Source organism: Danio rerio, chromosome 7 (assembly GCF_049306965.1).
Source record: "Danio rerio strain Tuebingen ecotype United States chromosome 7, GRCz12tu, whole genome shotgun sequence".
In the NCBI taxonomy this organism is placed as follows: Eukaryota; Metazoa; Chordata; class Actinopteri; order Cypriniformes; family Danionidae; genus Danio; species Danio rerio.
This window is the reverse complement of record NC_133182.1, coordinates 25,643,622-25,660,737: the sequence shown is the minus strand read 5'-3', so window position 1 is coordinate 25,660,737 and position 17,116 is coordinate 25,643,622. Positions and strand designations below refer to the sequence as shown.

Genomic DNA, 17,116 nt, shown 5'->3' with positions numbered 1-17,116 from the left:
CCCAGTGATGGGTTGCGGCTGGAAGGGCATCCGCTACATAAAACATATGCTGGATAAGGTGGTGGTTCATTCCGTTCTGGCAATCCCAGATTAATAAAGGGACTAAGCTGTAAAAAAAAATGAACTAATATAATTTTATTTCTGAAAAAAGGTCAGTGCTTAATATTAGTTATATTATTTTTACTTTTGTATCATAAACTATTTTGATATGTGCTAGATTTCCATTTAATGTGAAAGCAGTAATGTAAAAATAATTTGGGAACCATTGATTTAGACATTTAACAGATGCATTCATCTAACAATGAGTTTAAAAATACTTAATTATAAGTCTAGAAGCATGAATTAAATGTATGTTCATTTTAGGTTCGGCTGCGCATCATTGAAGGAAGGCAGCTTCCTGGTGTCAACATCAAACCAGTCGTCAAAGTCACAGTTGGAGGACAGACGAAGAGAACCCGCATTAAAAAGGGCAATAATCCATTTTTTGATGAGGTAGCCTTTTTCCGACTTGTGGAAAAAATATTCAATAATTTTGAAAAAAGCTTATTAATTGTGTTTTACTTCCAGACCTTTTTTCTAAACTTCTTTGAGAAACCTTCAGATCTTTTTGATGAGCCAATATTCATAACCGTAAGTTATATTATTATTATTATTTCTATTAATGCTTTTGTTGTTGTTTACCTTTGTTGTTACCTTGTCTATGTGCTTTTTTAGGTATTTGATTCCAAGTCACTACGGAAAGACTCTGTCATTGGAGAATTCAAGGTAGACTTGCTTTTATTCTTTGTTATTTTTCTTCTTCCCTCTATCCTTTTATTTTCTTAATCGCTGTCTTCATTTGGTGGTTTCTTCTCATTTCCAGGACTTCTTTATTTTTATTTTTTTACTGGCCACATTTTTTCGTCTGATCTCTGTTTCAGCACACATGTGTCTGTTATTTCAGGCTTTGCTCATAATACTGCTGATTTTGTGTCTTTGTTTTGTCTTTCAGCTGGATGTTGGCATGGTTTATAATGAACACCGTAAGTTATAGTCCATTATGACCACATAGTATGGCAAGCCAATTTTACTTTTATTCTATAAAACCTTAGTATATACTGTATGTTTATGGTGCTAGAACCTATTTTCAGTATTAGCACATTTTCCATTAAAAACCTATTATTTGGATGCTAGTGTTTTTTCTTTGGTTACTAGTACATTATAAAATACTAATACTTGTCCATTAGATATTAGTATTTATATATTTATATTTGTAATTAGATAGATGTATTTATTATTTACTTTATTATTTAATTCATTCATTCAATTTCTTTTTCGGCAACGTCCCTTTAGTAATCAGGGGTCACCACAGCGGAATGAACCACCAACTTATGCGGGATATGTTTTATGCAGCGAATGCGCTTCTAGCTGCAATCTATTACTGGGAAACACTCATACACTCTCATTCACACACATACACTACAGCTTTATGGCTCAATGATTAGCACTGTCGTCTCACAGCAAGAAGGTCGCTAGTCTTGGCTGGTTCAGTTGGCATTTCTGTGTGGAGTTTGCATGTTCTCACTGTGTTCGCATTGGTTTCCCCCCCAGGGCAAAGACATTCACTAAATATACGCTATATATAAGCGCTATAAGTGAATTGAATAATCCCTTCATCCTCAGCTTAAAACACATGCCAGAAAAGTTGTCGGTTCATTCCACTGTGGCTGATAAATTAGGGACTAAGCCAAAGAAAAATGAATGAATGAATGACTTATTGTAACATATATCAGTATCTAACAATAGTTAATAGTAGCATTGCATTAAATACAGTACTAGTACAGTTTATAGATTAAATGTGAATTGGCTTGCCATACACATGTTCAAAATGTGATGTAAAGAACTGTTTCAAAAACACCAATTTGATTGTGTCTCAGAAGAAACAAACATCTGGATTTGGACACTGTTTTGAATATAACATGTCTGTTTTGAGGATTCAATTGCATTTGTTGCCTTTAAAACTGAAGCTAAAAGCCCCCCAGTGTTTTTAAAATCAGCGCTGTCTTTTCTAATCTGAACAGGACATGCTATTCTCAGAAAATGGTTGTTGCTGGCAGACCCTGATGATCTTTCTGCAGGGGCCAGAGGTTATTTGAAGGTCAGCATGTTTGTGCTGGCCGCAGGAGATGAACCTCCGGTAAGTGATAAGGAGATATATATCAGATTGTTAATGAACTGAGACTTCAATGAACTGCAAAGTGATCTTTACAATGCAATCTGTGTTTTAGATGGATAAGAAAGAGGGTGTGGAGGAAAAGGAGGACATAGAGGCCAATCTGTTGAGACCAGCTGGTCTAACCCTGAGAGGAGCCACGTTCACTCTGAGAGTCTACAGAGCAGAAGACCTTCCTCAGAGTGAGTGTCAAACACCACTGGTTGTGTTTCTGCTTGCATCTGTTAATCTGCTCTTCTCTTTGGACAGTGGATGATGCTCTTATTGACGATGTCAAACATTTCCTTGGCTTTGACACTAATCGAAAGAACCTGGTGGATCCATTGGTGGAGGTCAACTTTGCAGGAAAAACGGTAGTTTTGTCTTTGCGAATATAGTTAAACTGTGGGTGTTAACCATAAAAGCTGAAATCTAATGGCCCTGACACACAGTCAGTAATCATGTAGTGGAATTGATGGATAGTGTTAAAGAATTTTCTACTGATTCTGATTTTAACAAATGGTTTAAATTATATTTTTCGTATAAAGTTTAATGCAACTTTATTAGCCCTTCTCTAAATTTTTAATTATTTAAAATAAATCCCAAGTGCTTTTTAATCACATTTTTAAGCAACCAAAATAGAAATGTGCACACATCTGAGACTTTCGATGGCAGGTGCTTGATCAAAACAAACACAGTGGAAAAAGTACAAAGAAAATCAGCACACTACCACTTTACCTCTCAAAAAAGGATTTATTGTAACAACGTTTTGACCTACATGGTCTTCTAAACAAGACAACTGGAGAACTCAAGAAATTGTCAAGCTCTACAGCTCACTCCTGCAAACAATAATCACACCAATCAACCAAAGAGCCAGGTAGACTTCCATTGCAGAGGAAAGCATTTTACATTTACACATTGTGCATTACATTTACACAATTCTTCGTCTCTGAGGGGTTTAAATTTGGAATTTGTTTCGAAATCTTTTTTGTAATTGTATATTTATGTATATGTCTTATATTTACATGTGTATTCTGTTGTGGTTTTTATTGTTTTTTGTATTTTTTTGTTTTGTTTACTGGCTTGTTGGTTGATTGGTGTGATTATTGTTTGCAGATGTGAGGTGTAGAGCTTGACTATTTCTTGAATTCTCCTGTTTTCTTGTTAAAAGTGGCAGTGTGCAGATTTTCTTTTTTACTAATGCCACATTTTTAAATACCATAGTTTTAATAAATAATTTGTAATAACCAATTTCTTTTGTTTATGCCACAATAACAGTACATAACGTTATTATTAGTTTTTCTGCAATATACTAGTATTCAACTGACAATTAAGTTGAATATTATTAAATTTAATTTGTTTATTTCAATTCAGCCCATAGAAATTGTTTGCAACCACTTACTTTTAAAAAATGAAGTAAATCCAATGAATAATTTTCTTCCAGAATTAGGTTTCCTGTAGGTAAGGTAGTTGTCTTTGGACAACTGTGGTTTGTTTTTTATCACACAAAGCTTTAGGCTAATAATATTGACCTTATCGTTATTTTCGAGAATTTTAAAACTGCTTTTATTCAATTCAGATTATAAGAAGTAAGACTTTCTTGAGAAGAAATAACATTACAGGAAATACTGAACATTTGTGAAAATTTCCTTGCACTTGGGAAAAATTTGACAATTACAATTTCACATGAGAGATAATAATCAGACACATTTTAAAGTATATATTATTTTTTTAATATTTTTAAAATACTCTATTGTTTTATATGTCAAATTTCACAGAGTTAAAAGGTTGCTCAAAGCATAGTGATATAATGGATATATATTTTTTTATATCTTTAGATAAGTAGTAAGATTCTGGAGAAATGCGCTAACCCTCAGTGGAACCAGTGCCTCACTCTGCCCATCAGGGTAAAGAACATACTGTACACTCACAGAACAGAACAACTTACTGTAACAAGTCCTTCATCACATTTACTGACAGTCTGTTTTTCTTGCTCCAGTTTCCATCCATGTGTGAAAAGATGAGAATACGTATTTTAGATTGGTGAGATAAAGTTGTTTCCATGTCTTTGATACAGTATGAACTGCTTTATTTCTGATGTAAGAGTATTAACTTGAATAATTTCCCATTGTCATTTTCTTAGGGATCGTGCGAGTCATAATGATGTCATTGGCACTGCACACTTATGCATGTCTAAAATCTCAGCCCCTGGAGGAGATATTGAAGGTACGGTGTCTTTTGAAATGCACACAAAATATGCAGTTTGTTGTTAAAACAGCTGTTGTTAAATATTAGTGCAAATCTACAGGACTCCACATTTGAATCGACTGATTTACACATATTGTTTTAGTGCTTCTCAACTTGTTTGACTCTAAGGCCACAATTTACAACATTAGTTTTCAAGATTTATTTTTCTTTTATTAAATAAATTATGGTGACGTGGTGGCGCAATAGGTAGTGCTGTCGCCTCACAGCAAGAAGGTCGCTGGTTCGAGCCTCGGCTGGGTCAGTTGGCGTTTCTGTGTGGAGTTTGCAAGTTCTTCCACAGTCCAAAAACATGTGGTACAGGTGAATTTGTGTAGGCTAAATTGTCCATAGTGTATGAGTGTGAATGAGATTGTATGGATGTTTCCCAGAGATGGGTTGCAGCTGAAAGGGCATCCGCTGCTTAAAACATTTACTGGATAAGTTGGTGATTAATAAAGGGACTAAGCCGAAAAGAAAATGAATGAATGAATAAACTAAATGGTTGAGAACCACTGAACTATATTTTTTAAAGATGAAGTGTGTTAACCTTCCAATATTAAAAACATCAGACATTATTGTTGAATAATGGTACTCTAAATATTGTCAGTTTGTTAGTAAAAAGTTTTATTGGTCTTTTTCAAGCTAATTTCTTAACTTTTTTACACTTCATTTAATTTATTACTGTAATTCATTTGTGGTCACTGCCTAATTAGCTAGTATAGGTAAAAGTACACAGAAAGCATCAAAAGAAAACATTGCTCACCTTTAAGTGCATCTTCCATGCTGAAAAACATCACAGTTTAGTAATGTTCTTGTGTGGATGGGAAAAAGCATACTTGTTGTTTGCTTGCTGATTTGAAGTCTTCATTTTGTCATCATACGAGTTAGGTGTGAATTGAAACCTGAGAATGAAATTAACACTGCATTTTGGAGAATGTTTTGTAAACATTAGCATCCATGATATTGGCATGGTGGTTAGACAGGTAAATTTTTTAATGTGGCTTTGGTTGATATAAATGAAGTGGTACATTTGAAAAAAATATATAATTAAAAAAAGCGATTGTAGAAAATTTCAGTGTTCTTGTAATTGCTTTGAGAACCTTAGCAGCTGGTTGTTGCTTCCACCATAGTTTGTGAGCTGTCTAACAAATCTAACAATGTCTGCTAGAGCTTTTTCCATGTTGAAAATTTTAGAATAGATCAATTTCTCCTTTTTTGGTGTTGTGATTAATACGTGCATGTCACATGCATGGGTCGGGATGTTTAGCATCAGCTGTCATTCACTTCTATTATACTTATTTTCTTAAAATATTTATTTCTCTACGCATTCAGATGAGTTTCCTGCCAGGACCCTCCACGACACTAGTATGTGTGTCTCTCTGATCTCAAATTTGTGTGCAGTAGAGTAGATGATCAGTAGATTTGTCCTTACGTTGGGTTGCAGAGCTTGAAGTTTATTAGTTGCCTAAAGGTTAATTAAACTGGTCTTTAGATAAAGATTTTACTGAATATTTTTTCACAGAATTTTTAACACTGATCTAGATCACATATATATATATATATATATATATATATATATATATATATATATATATATATATATATATATATATATATATATATATATATATATATATAACCATGTGGTCAGCAATCATGTGTTCATTTGTTTTAATGTAGAATTTTGTATATATAATGTATAATTGTGCCTAATTTTTGTTCTTCTCCTTTCTATATTGTTAAGTGGATGACAGTATAGGCTTTCTTCCGACCTTTGGACCCTGCTTTGTCAACATGTATGGGAGTCCTCGAGAGTTCACAGCTTTCTCAGACCCACACGAGGCACTAAACCTGGGAAAGGTGATATTTAGTTGATTTTTTACATTTTTTTTTTAAATATGCAAGGTTATCAGGCAATTTCTTAGAGTAAACATGTATTTGTCTTCATATTTTAAAATGTTTCTAAACATCAAAATAGTTTCACTACATTAGTATTAAAACAATTTTGTATTACTAAATAGTTACACCACTTTATTTAGTTTTTAGTATATAACCCCTTCTGTGTTATGGATATTTAAACATGTTTGTATAAACATGTAATTTATTTTATGCTAAACATCAAATTATTTCACCACTTTGCACCATTATTTTGACCTTTATATCTTGACTTTTTTTGTAGAAACATATTTTTTCAATTTTCTAAACATAAACAGTTTCACAATGTTTAAGTGTCTAAATCAATGCTGATACGGAGGTAAAATATTTTTAACTTGCTAAAACATAACCATTGTGTAATAGCAATTTCATAAATTTGGTAGCATTGTATTAAAACGTATTATAAAACATTCTAACAACATGCTATTAATATGCTAAAACAGGCTAGCAGCATTTTAAAACATGTTAACAAAGTTCAACAATAGGCTAGCATTACCAGTGTGTAATAAGATGTTAGTAATGTACCAAGACACATTGTTAATGTTTATAAATGTTATGCTATCAATATGCTTAAACAGACTAGCAGCATTTTAAAACATGGTAACCCAGCTCTACAATATGCTAGCATTACCATTGTGTTCTAACATGTTAGTAGCATGCTAAAACATGTCAGCACCATGTTAATATTTTTAAATGTTATGCTATCAATATGCTAAAACATGCTAGCAGCATTTTAAAGCATGTTAACAAAGTTCTACAATATGCTAGCATTGCCAATATGTAATAACATGTTAGTAATGTGCTAAATGCCAGCACCATGGTAATGTTTATAAATGTTATGTTATTAATGTAGTAAAAACAGACAAGTAACTGCTAACGACTGCTGACTACTAAACATGCTAACAACATGTTACAACAAACATTAAAGCTTTTTAAACTGTACTTTATCAAACTTTAACTACTTCCAACTAAACTACTTCAAAGCAAACATCTTTAAACATTTTCTTCAAACTTTCTAGGCTTTCTTGACCTGATATAAAGGTTTGCCTTGACCGACCTTTAGTCTTGATTAGTTTGTTAATGTTTTGTAACCTTTTTCAAATATTCATTCATTCATTCATTCATTCATTTTCTTGTCGGCTTAGTCCCTTTATTAATCCGGGCTTGCCACAGCGGAATGAACCGCCAACTTATCCAGCAAGTTTTTACGCAGCGGATACCCTTCCAGCTGCAACCCATCTCTGGGAAACATCCACACACACATTCACACACACACTCATACACTACGGACAATTTAGCCTACCCAATTCACCTGTACCGCATGTCTTTGGACTGTGGGGGAAACCGGAGCACCCGGAGGAAACCCACGCGAACTCAGGGAGAACATGCAAACTCCACACAGAAATGCCAACTGAGCCAAGGCTCGAACCAGCGACCTAGCGACCTTCTTGCTGTGAGGCGACAGCACTACATACTGCGCCACTGCATCGCCCTTTTTCAAATATAATGTTAAATTAAAATGTAACTTGGAATGACTTGACAAGCATTCCTCATGCTCCACTATTTGAAGTGTGGCAGCTCTTGCTGTATTGCTAACTATTATTTAAAAAAAAAAAAAAATTTTACAATCGGCTCATAATTTCTTTTTGTATGTGTTTTTCCCCCCTCTTGTTTATAGGGAGAGGGTGTGGCCTATCGGGGACGTGTGTTGTTGGAGCTCATAACAAAGCTTTCTGATCAGGTGGACCAAAGGTCTGAAGACATCAACTCTGATGACCTGCTAGTGGTAGAAGTGAGATCACAGTTACTGTTGTTGGATTGAACATTAGATCATGCGCTTCAGAATGCATAATTCAAAAGACGTCATGTACACCTCTGTTATGCTGTGATACAGAAATTCATGCGGAAGAGGAAGTTTTCCCTGTTTGCTGCGTTCTACTCGGCCACTCTCCTTCAAGATGTGGACGATGCAGTTCAGTTTGAAGTCAGTATCGGTAACTACGGCAACAAGTTCGACAACACCTGTTTGCCTCTGGCATCCACCACTCAATTCAGCAGAGCTGTGTTCGACGGTGAGATAATACCACATGTAATATACTTTAGAATGTTAAGATTTTGTTAAAAAATTGCACACATTTTGGAATGTTATTGGTAAAATATTATACTCTTTTAATTCAAAGAGTAATCTTAATTGGTTCTGCATTTTACAGAAACATGAAATCACGGTCCTTTGTGATTTATAAAATGCTAATCAGTGGCTTTATGCACTTTTTTTTCAATCTTTTTGTTGGTGTTTTGACAAATCAAATTAAATATTGAGAGAGGTGAATAGTAATATGTTGTTCATTGTTAATCCTTTCCCCAATTTTCCTCGTTCATTAAGTCAATTAACAAAACTTAATACATAAAAATTAAATACATTTGATGCACTTAATCATAACTTCAGAGAATAACTGCATACAGATGAAAAAAAATTACATAATAATTAATTAATTAATAAAAACTCCCCTCTAACAAAATGACAAATGTTATAAGTTTTATTTAATTTGTAGTCCGGAAGGGGATTCCAAGTCTTCTAAAAGGAATTGAGTGAGCTGAAGAGTAAGTATCTTACTTTGTGCACTTGTAGAGTCACTTTGGGAGTTATCAGTTGCCCCTGATGATATATTGAGGTCTAATTAAGTAGTGACCAGTCTGTACAAAAACTGAATGTTATTTATGACATTATCACCTTTTTGTCCTCTGAAAATGGTCCTCAGCTTTTTTGTGACATCAGCTGTTTCCATCCAAATATGCAAATTAATTTAAAATTTAAATTACATATAAAAGATGTGCACATAAAGCAGCTTTCCATTCAATGAGTCAAAGAGAACAAAATCGTCACTTTTGGATAAACTGGCACCAAATATCAACAGTAAAAATGGAATTTCCTGTCGTCAATTTTTTCTTCATTTAATAAATGACTTGCGCCTCAGAAGACCATCCTGACATGCAGTGAACACGCCGTGGCGTTTGAAGGTGTGAGATGCAGAGCACAGAAACTGTTGATTCTTGAGGTCATTAAAAATATAATAACACTATAATATTGAAACGGTTTAAGCGTTTTAGAATGACCAAAACAACATTTCAGATTTGTTTACAGTGTGCTTAGTCTGCTGGTTTGTCCATTCACACACATCTTGATCATCACATGATCTCTTATAACAAAATCACATGACTTGTTTCAATGCACATACTGGAATTTGTTTGAGAAAAGTGATTTTTTTAGTGCATATCAGAATGCGCATAAAATAGGTAGATGGATACGTAGCTAGTGTGTAAAACAATGATGTCAGATAACACTGTACTGTATGTGCAAGCAGGACTTACAACCTGTATATTAAGGATAATAATAATGTTGCAAATAACATTCATTTGTATGCATCTTATATGGTTATTAAGGCTGCCATTACTATTACCTGCCATGGGGAAATGTGAAACCTGTGGTGGTGGTGTCTTCAGAGTGGGAAGACATTGGCCCTCGTATAGAGGCCCTCAACATGCTGCTTAGCATAGTCGACCGACTGGTGAGAAACATTAATTCAGTTAATACATTAAGGTATGTTATAAGGGACTCAGTTTTACATGTACTTCTTAATACTGTTTTTCTCTTAATAATAGGAGTCAAACTTGGAACAGGTACAGCTGGAGCTCAAAGCAAGAAGTGACGATCAGGAAGTCGAGCAGAGGGTTGTCCAGCTGCTTGATGATGTCATTGCAGACTGCAGGTGCAGATGTGCTCAGAAGTGTTTACTGAAACTCTACTGCATCTTCTATCTGAGACTACGATGTGCTTTTGTGTGAAGTTGCTTGTCACATGTAACCTTTCATACAGTACATTGCTTTAAATCCGCTCGGTAATAAACAGGAAATAACAGAACCAATTATGCAAACGACATCAAATTTGAGACAGATCTAGATTTAGCTGTAAAATGCATTTATAAAACAATAGACTCTTTATTTGGCCTATATAAGTTCAGTGTCGACCCTGTTTGTTTAAACAAAGTTGTATATAAATATATGTATATAGGGACGAGATAATATAAAGGGATAGTTAATATAAAGGGATAGTTTATTTATAAATGATTATTATTCTGTCATCATTTACTCTCCACTTGTTCAAAGCTTATTTGAGTTTCATTCTTTTGTTCAATGCAAAATAAGATATTTTGAAAATGCTTTTAGATAACATTGCACATCAATGGTTTAAGATCATTTGCAACTTTCATGATGATGCAAATGATGACACAGTTTGTGATTAACCCACAGTTAACGTGTACAAAATCATTGGGCTTGGTTGAAACCAATCAGTCACAGAACAGCTGTAATTCATTACATATTATTATTATTATTATTATTATTATTATTAGACTAGTTAGTACAGTGCATAATCGTACTAAATATTAACCCTTGTGTACTGTTCAAATTGACCACCCTTTCATTATGTTGGTGTCTGGTTTTGCCCTATTGACTTCCATTATAATGACATTTTTTGATTGCAAAGCCATGACAGCATTTTATCATGCATTCTCGGTTTTTGGTGATTTTTCCCTGTTGGAAAGAGATAAAATGTGTCATTTTTACTCTTGATCATCAGTTGGCAGCATTAGCCCTTTGGATAGGCTTGCGCAAAAAAAAGTTTTGGCTTTTATATGAAGCTCTATGGAGTAAAACAGCAGATTATAGTGTTTGTTCATACTGTAAATACACTTACAATGCTTACTATGTTCTGAGAGCTGAGCTGCTTATTTTGATTTTCTCAGACATATCAAGATAAGTGCACAAAGATCTCTTTATTTTTCTCTCTCTCTCTCACAAACTCTCTCTCTCTCACACACACACACACACACACACACACACACACACACACACACACACACACTCAAAAATGCTTCTTCCCAACAGGGAAAAACAGCAACAATGAATAATGCATTTTTATATGGTGTCATGGCTTTGCAGTCAATAAATGTCATTGTAATTAAAGTCCATTGGGCAAAAACATCCACAAACATAACAAAAGGGTAGTAAATTTACTCAATTTTCAAAGCAATTTTCTAAAATTTGTGTCAAAATAAGATTTGTCACCAAAATCACTATATTTGCTGAAACACAGAGATCGTTGTGGCTAAATTAAGACTTAAAATCACACCAGAGTAGATAAAAACATCCCCATCAATACACAAGGCTTAAGCGTTTTGAGTCTCAAAAGTTTTATTTTATTTAGATTTTTTAATTTTCGATTCTTCTTCTTATGTCCTATCTGTAGTGAGGAACTCCCTGAGTTGGACAAATGGCCTTGTGTGACTCCACTGGATAAAGCTCTGAGGAATCTGCGCAAGATTAACATGCAGCAGATAGTGCAGGCGGCCCTGGCACTCAAACATGGACCAGAGACTGAACTGAGTGCAGTGCTGGAGCAGGCTGAGGACTGGACCATGAGACTACGCTACCTCTCTGAGGAGGTGAATGACATGTGGCTTGAATGTCTTAACTCTGTGCTGCTTTCACCTGCTTCAAATAATCGTGAAAAGCTGAAAATCTTTTCTTTCTTCCAGCCCCAAAACAGTCTGCCAGATATAATAATCTGGATGCTTCAGGGAGACAGACGAGTGGCCTACCACAGAATCCCTGCCCATCAAGTTCTCTTTTCCTATGGTTACTGTGGCAAGCACTGTGGCCAACTTCAGACGGTTTTCATGAAGGTAAACAGACTCTTTGGAGGCAAAACACACACCGATGCTACAGTGGAAATGAGGAATGGAACCACTTTAGTACTGATAAATCTTTCTATCTCTCTGTGTAATATTGTGCTCAGTGTCCACAGGAAGATGGGGGATGTAGTAAAATCCCAGCTCAGCTCAGAATCAAGGTGTGGTTCGGACTGACTGCGGATGTCAAATCTTTTAACCAGTTTGCAGAGGGCAAACTCTCAGTGTTTGCAGAAACGGTGAGTGTGTAGTTATGCTGTTATTCAAGTTTAAAAAAAGAAAAAAAATATTCTTATGTTGGATTTAGTGTTAGATATTTATAAAAATATGATATAGTTTTAGTCAAGAGTGCCCTTTTCCTCAATATAAGAATGCCGACAGTATATTAAATAATAGTTCAACAAACAAGTTATCATTTATAATGTTTAACATACACTGTTGTCAGTGCCTTATTTTTTTCTGTTTGTCCAATGACTATTTCAAACGCAGTCAGAGTAGTACTGTGCTGTTTCGTTCCCGAATTTATATCTTCAGCTAAAAAAATACTTTTTTAGTTTTTTTTAGTTTATAAATGGACATTTTAAGGGAAGACAAGTTTATCTATATAGCACATTTCAAACACAGTGGCAATTCATATTGTTTTACATAAGCACGAATAAAAAAAAACAAGTATAAGAAAATAAAAACAAATAATAAAAATTTATAAAAACAGAAAAACAAATCAAAATGTGTTAAAACAGGCTATAAAAGAATGAAAAAGAAAAGGAAAACATAATAGTGCAATCTGTTGGACGTAGCACAGTGCTCATTCAGTATAGGCACAGCTAAAACAGATGTGTTTTCAGTCTTGATTTGAACGTGCCTTATGTTGGAGCACATCTGATCATTTCTGGACGCTGATTCCAGCTGCGAGGGGCGTAGTTGCTGAAGGCCGATTCACCCTGCTTTGACTGAACTCTTGGAATTTTTAGTTCATATGATCCTAAAGATCTAAGTGATCTGTTAGGTTTGTATTCAGTGAGCGTATCTGTAATGTATTGAGGTCCTTGGCCATTAAGTGATTTACAGTATAGACCAGGGATGGGCAAACTTGATCCTCGAGGGCCGGTGTCCCTGCAGAGTTTTGTTCCAACACTAGTAAAACACACCTGAAAAAACTAATCAGTGTCTTCAAGATCACTTGAACTCTATAGGGAGGTCTGTTTGAATATGGTTGGAGCTAAACTATGCAGGACACTGGCCCTCCAGGTTTGCCCACACCTGGTATAGACAAGTAATAATACTTTAAAGTCTATTCTGAATGTAACTGGGAGCGAGTGTAAAGACCTGAGGACTGGTGTGATGTGCTTTGATTTTCTTGTTCAGGTCAGAATCCTGGCCGCCATATTCTGGAATCTTACTGTCTTTTTGGAAAGGCCAGTGAGGAGGCCGTTACAGTAATCCACCATGCTGCTGATAAAAGCATGAACAAGTTTCTCTAAGTCTTCACTGGAAACAAAGCATCTAATTCTTGCAATATTTTTGAGAATAATAATAATTATTATTATAGTGTAAATATAGAATAATAATTTAAAATAAATCAATCAATCGACTGAATTAATTATTTGTTGAATCACTCATTAAGATAGCACTCTGGTGAGTTTGGTTGTTTTTATAAGTCATAGATCTCAAACTCAATTCCTGGAGGGCTGCAGCTCTGCAAGGTTTTGCTCCAACCCTAATCAAACATAGCTGATCCAAATAATTAAGGTGTTCAAGACAACTACAGCTTAGTGCAGCATCTGAAATCGCTTACTTCTATACTCTGTAGTACGATACAAACAGTATGTGAGCCAAGTAATATTTCTGAATTCATAGTATTCGAAAGACAGTAAGCAAGAAGTACCCGAATGACCAACTACTTTTGGTGATTTTCTAAAGTGAGCATCCGATGGGCGCTATGCTATCTTATGATGCCACGCGAGAAAATTCATGAATTGAAGTGAATTGACATAACTGACGTGGGTAGGTCACGTGATAATGACAAATGGCGGATGTCCGAGTTCCACTTAGGGCTGTGCAATTTGTGAAAATTTTTACATTTTTTTGTTAACATATTGCATATTTGATTCGCGATTTAATTTTGTTGTCAAGCTTCAGCTTAATATTCTGTATTGTAGCTTCATACTGCTAAAATGCTGTGAGTGTTAGTTAAAAAAAGAAACTGAAAAGATATTAACTAACTCCAACTTTTATTCAAATTTGTTTATAAGTATTCAGAAATGAAATACAATTTTTTTTTCTGTACAGCAAACAGTAGTGAGTTCATTAGTCTATTAATGCTTTTGGAGCGGCAGACTTCATTATCCCACTTTTCCGTGCTTTCCTGTTTGTTTGTTTTATTGTGGGCGTTCTGCATAGTTTGGTTGTGCAATTCTGATTAGGCAGAACAAAAGTGTGCTCACTTTATTGGCTAGTTAGACTGTCACACACAGACAGCAGTCACACATTTGCTCTGGGCAGGGAAAATTAAATAATGCATATTTATTTCATATCACAGCCTCTTGCAATTAGCTAATTGCAACATTTCAAATCGATTTTGATTAATTGCACAGCCCTCCACTCATACTACTCACATCCATACTATATAGAACGGACTTTTCTAACAGTCGTGTAGTAAATTCAATTTCAAATATAGTACTAGTTGAGTAGTGTTCAGTTTTGAATTCAGCATAGAACAGCTAGTTTAGTTGGATCAGCTGTGTGTGATTAGGGTTAGTACAAAACTTTGCAGAGCTATAGCCAGGAATTCAGTTTGAGACCTATATATTAAGTCATCCTAAAAAAAATCTCACTAATATTTTATATTATGTTTGCATCAATATTGCACACTTATGTTAAAGCTATCCTTTTGAGCAAGATTTATTGTCGTTTACAGTATGAGAACCAGACTAAACTGGCTCTGGTGGGGAACTGGGGTACGACGGGTCTGACTTACCCCAAGTTCAGTGATGTGACCGGCAGAGTCAAACTGCCAAAGGAGAGCTTCAAACCCTCTTCAGGCTGGAGCTGGGCAGGAGAATGGTTCATCAGCCCAGAGAAAACGTGAGTACCATCTTATCTTTAGAAGGGACATATGCATCATTAAACACCCTCTGTAACTGCATAACATGAGTTCTCCTCTGTGCGCAGGATGCTGTATGATGCTGATGCAGGTCATATAAGCTTTTTGGAGGAGGTGTTTGAAAATCAGTTGCGGTTGCCAGGAGGACAGTGGATTGGCATGCCGGAGGGGTACACAGATGTGGTCAGTGTGTATTTCAATCATAATTTACTGATGAATCTTCAGTTCTTATGGTTATTAGGTTATTATTTTCATGAGGTGTCGAGGAATAGTAAGTCAAAGGGTATTTTACTTGAAAAAAACAAAAAAACAAATCTGTTTATGTCTCCACTGGGGGGCAGAATGGAGAAAAAGCTGTTCCTAAAGATGAGATCGAGTGTCCCCCTGGCTGGGTGTGGGAGGATATTGAGTGGAGTGAGGATCTGAAGCGTGCAGTGGATGATCAAGGTATGGAAACTGTATCCCATACACGTGAACAACTGACGTTTTGCAGATCTTTTCTATATACAAAATAATGAAAAGCAGAAGAAACGTGAACCATAATAAATCTCCATTTACCTATAGGGTGGGAATATGGAATAACCCTTCCCCCGGACCGCCGACCAAAGTCCTGGGTTCCATCTGAGAAGATGTACCATACCAACCGTCGGAGACGCTGGATCAGACTCCGCCGTAGAGACATGCAGAAAATGGAGGCGCTCAGAAAAGTATGTCATCATCAATCATTAGCAAAGTGTTGCCACTTGGTTTGTTTTCAATTTGAGCTGCATGTTTCATGGCCAGATTTACTAATGACTTGCACCAGCAGCACAAAACCTCATTTGGGGTTACATGTACTAAAGATATGCAGAGAAAACTTTGCATTGAAAAAGGGTAGATGGTGAAATTTGCAGCTGGCCCTTAACAATTGCATATGAATTTTGTTAACGCCAAGGATTGATAGAGTATACTATATAAAACTTTATATACTAGACTGTAAATATAAACCAACAGCAGAATTCAGACCACAGCGTAAACAATAAAGATGCAAAGTGACAATATCATTGGGATCATTTGCAGAATCATATTTACAGCTAAATGATGATAAAACGCCATTAGCCATGAAGAATCCACTGAATTATAAAGGGCTTGCACAACTTAAAGCTACACACAACATTGCGGAGATGCTGAGATTCACCCAGCTTGATGTAAAGACTTTATTTAAAGATTATTTAAAAATAATAACTATCTTGTATACATGAAATGATAATAATGTACATGACATGGAAGCTATGCAAGCAAGGCTAGCAAATTGAAGTATAAAAATATATGCAACTGAAGTAACCAGTGTTAGTTTCTGCGTCTTAGAAAATGCCTTTAAAAAAAGCTTGGGGAAAACTTTTTTTTTATTCCATTTCATTTACTACAATTAGCTAAAATCACTGTTAGATTAGATAGATTACAAAAGCTGGATTCACTGGTCAGACGCACTAGAAAGAAGCAATCTGATGACATCTGCTGGTTACAACAGGTAATGCAAAAAAAGATAACAGTTATCATTTGCTGCTGTGGGCACAAATATTGTTATAATATATATTTATAGGTATCATCCTTGGTGTGAACGGTCCTGAAGAGTTTCAGATACACAATATATGGGAGAGGAGTATTCAAATGAATCATCCAAGGTGTTCACTTAGGGTTTATGCAAGTCAGCTTACTTGTATTTGTATCATTATTTAATGCCCCAATAAGCATGTCCTAACACATTTTACTGCTGTGTTGATAATCGATTACAAAGCTTATTCTTATCGGCTCTGGTTCTTTGCAACCTAATTTGCTCTGCGGTAGAATTCCATTCCAGAAAAATGCAGTAATATACACACTGTAAAAAATATCTGCAAATTGACAGTTTTC

At 35.3% G+C, this 17,116-nt stretch overlaps 1 protein-coding gene across 44 annotated transcripts in view; it reads left to right on the top strand.

Annotated features, from left to right (window-relative positions):
* dysf (dysferlin, limb girdle muscular dystrophy 2B (autosomal recessive)) overlaps window positions 1-17,116 on the top strand; it is a 156,801-nt gene that overhangs the window by 43,578 nt on the left and 96,107 nt on the right. For 26 of the 44 annotated variants that reach the window (XR_012382452.1, XR_012382449.1, XR_012382450.1 and 23 more), the window contains 22 exons: window positions 364-492; window positions 568-630; window positions 715-765; window positions 992-1,022; window positions 2,061-2,176; window positions 2,268-2,394; window positions 2,462-2,565; window positions 4,030-4,098; window positions 4,191-4,234; window positions 4,335-4,417; window positions 6,183-6,298; window positions 8,052-8,165; window positions 8,268-8,445; window positions 9,815-9,939; window positions 10,034-10,140; window positions 11,679-11,874; window positions 11,968-12,114; window positions 12,228-12,359; window positions 15,038-15,204; window positions 15,292-15,406; window positions 15,565-15,670; window positions 15,788-15,930. Coding sequence is in view for 40 of the 44 variants with exons in the window: in XM_073906788.1 (XP_073762889.1) it covers window positions 364-492; window positions 568-630; window positions 715-765; window positions 992-1,022; window positions 2,061-2,176; window positions 2,268-2,394; window positions 2,462-2,565; window positions 4,030-4,098; window positions 4,191-4,234; window positions 4,335-4,417; window positions 6,183-6,298; window positions 8,052-8,165; window positions 8,268-8,445; window positions 9,815-9,939; window positions 10,034-10,140; window positions 11,679-11,874; window positions 11,968-12,114; window positions 12,228-12,359; window positions 15,038-15,204; window positions 15,292-15,406; window positions 15,565-15,670; window positions 15,788-15,930 (2,463 nt within the window). In the remaining 4 variants the exon portion in view is untranslated. 44 annotated transcript variants of the gene reach the window in all.